Source organism: Tachyglossus aculeatus, chromosome 20 (assembly GCF_015852505.1).
Source record: "Tachyglossus aculeatus isolate mTacAcu1 chromosome 20, mTacAcu1.pri, whole genome shotgun sequence".
NCBI lineage: Eukaryota > Metazoa > Chordata > Mammalia > Monotremata > Tachyglossidae > Tachyglossus > Tachyglossus aculeatus.
Genome location: NC_052085.1, coordinates 17,192,235 through 17,194,356, shown reverse-complemented (window position 1 = coordinate 17,194,356; position 2,122 = coordinate 17,192,235). Strand labels below are relative to the sequence as shown.

Below are 2,122 nucleotides of genomic sequence, written 5' to 3'. Positions count from 1 at the left end.
GGCCCTGCTGAGAGCTCACCTCCTCCAGGAGGCCTTCCCAGACTGAGCCCCTTCCTTCCTCTCCCCCTCGTCCCCCTCTCCATCCCCCCCTTCTTACCTCCTTCCCTTCCCCACAGCACCTGCATATATGTATATATGTTTGTACGTATTTATTACTCTACTTATTTATTTAATTTGTACATATCTATTCTATTTATTTTATTTTGTTAGTATGTTTGGTTTTGTTCTCTGTCTCCCCCTTTTAGACTGTGAGCCCACTGTTGGGCAGGGACTGTCTCTATATGTTGCCAACTTGTACTTCCCAAGCGCTTAGTACAGTGCTCTGCACACAGTAAGCGCTCAACACTTCTCTGGGCCTCAGTTACCTCATCTCCTCCCCACAGCACCTGTATATGTTTGCACATATTTATTCGATTTATTTTATTTTGTTAATATGTTTTGTTGTCTGTCTCCCCCTTCTAGACTGTGAGCCCACTGTTGGGTGGGGACCGTCTCTATATGTCGCCTACTTGTACTTCCCAAGCGCTTAGTACAGTCCTCTTCACACAGTAAGCGCTCCATAAATACGATTGAAGGAATGAATGTCAGGAGTGCGCGTGCGCGAGAAGAGAAGCGCGGGCGCGTTCCCTGCTTCCTTAGGGCCTGTTAGGCAAGCGCGTGCGCAGAGAGGGGAGGCGCGCGGGCGCGTTCCCTGCTTCCATCGGGCCTGTCAGGGGCGCGCGGGCGCGTTCCCCGCTTCCTTCGGGCCTGTCGGGGGCGCGCGTGCGCAGAGAGGGGAGGTGCGCGTGCGCGTTCCCTGCTTCCTTTGGGTCTGTCGGAGGCGCGCGTGCGCAGAGGGGGGCGAGCAGGCGCGTTCCCTACTTCCTTCGGGTCTGTCGAGGGCGCGCGTGCTTAGAGAGGGGAGGCGCGCGGGCGCATTCCCTGCTTCCTTCGGGCCTGTCGAGGGCGCGCGTGCGCAGAGGGCGGGGCGCGCGCGGGCGTGTTCCCTGCTTCCCTCGGGCCTGTAAGGGGCGCGCGTGCGCAGAGAGGGGGGCGCGCGGGCGTGTTCCCTGCTTCCCTCGGGCCTGTCGGGGGGGCGCGTGCGCAGGGGGGGCGCGGGGCCGTTCCCCTCTTCCTTCGGGCCTGTCGGGGGGCGCGCGTGCTTAGAGAGGGGGGTGCGCGTGCGCGTTCCCCTCTTCCTTCGGGCCTGTCGGGGGCGCGCGTGCTTAGAGAGGGGGGTGCGCGTGCGCGTTCCCTGCTTCCTTCGGGCTTGTCAGGGGCGCGCGTGCGCATTCCCTTTTTCCTTCGGGTCCGTCGAGGGCGCGCGTGCTTAGAGAGGGGGGGCAAGCGGGCGCGTTTCCTGCTTCCTTCGGGCCTGTGGAGGGCGCGCGTGCGCGTTCCCTGCTTCCTTCGGGCCTGTGAAGGGCGCGCGTGCGCGTTCCCTGCTTCCTTCGGGCCTGTCGAGGGCGCGCGTGCGCAGAGAGGGGAGGCGAGCGGGCGCGTTCCCCGCTTCCTTCGGGCCTGTCGAGGGCGCGCGTGCGCAGAGAAGGGAGGCGAGCGGGCGCGTTCCCCGCTTCCTTCGGGCCTGTCGGGGGCGCGCGTGCGCAGAGAGGGGAGGCGAGCGGGCGCGTTCCCCGCTTCCTTCGGGCCTGTCGGGGGCGCGCGTGCGCGCTCCCTGCTTCCTCCGCCCCTCGGGCCGGTGAGGGGCGCGCGTGCGCGAGCCGCGGAGGCGGCGGCATCATCATCATCATCATCACCTGGCGGTCGGTCCGGTGCCCGGGCCGCCCAGCGGAGGAGCAGGAGGAGGAGGAGGAGGAGCAGGAGGAGGCCGGGGCCGGCTGGGTAGGGGGATGCGCGGGACCGGGCGCGGGCACGAGCACAAAGCCGGGGGGGCAACGCGCACGCGCGCGCGTGCCCGCCTGTCCCCGCGCGCGCCCGGGAAAGGCCCGGGAACGCGCCGGGTCCGTCCGTCCCCCGCCCCGGCAGGACTAGGATGCCGTCCATTTCCTCTTCTTTAGCATCATTCATCATCATCAATCGTATTTCTTGAGCGCTTACTATGTGCAGAGCACTCATCATCATCATCATCATAATGGTATTTGTTTTTAGACTGTGAGCCCACTGTTGGGTAGGGACCGTCTCT

At 64.5% G+C, this 2,122-nt stretch overlaps 1 protein-coding gene across 1 annotated transcript; it reads right to left on the bottom strand.

Moving 5' to 3' along the window:
- Window positions 1–709: 709 nt before the first annotated feature.
- Window positions 710–1,718, bottom strand: LOC119941272 (basic salivary proline-rich protein 1-like). The gene is made up of 2 exons (XM_038761653.1): window positions 1,355–1,718; window positions 710–1,122 (listed from the first exon to the last, which is right to left on the bottom strand). Exons 1-2 carry the CDS (start codon window positions 1,716–1,718, stop codon window positions 710–712), a joined length of 777 nt encoding a protein of 258 aa, XP_038617581.1.
- Window positions 1,719–2,122: the final 404 nt, after the last annotated feature.

Excerpts from the sequence above, each read along its gene's own strand:
- LOC119941272 (XM_038761653.1), bottom strand. The coding sequence starts at position 1,718 with ATGCCGCCGCCTCCGCGGCTCGCGCACGCGCGCCCCTCACCGGCCCGA. Across the intron at positions 1,123-1,354 it reads CGCACGCGCGCCCTCCACAG|GCCCGAAGGAAGAGGGGAAC; the intron begins GCCCGAAGGAAG and ends GCCCCCCGACAG.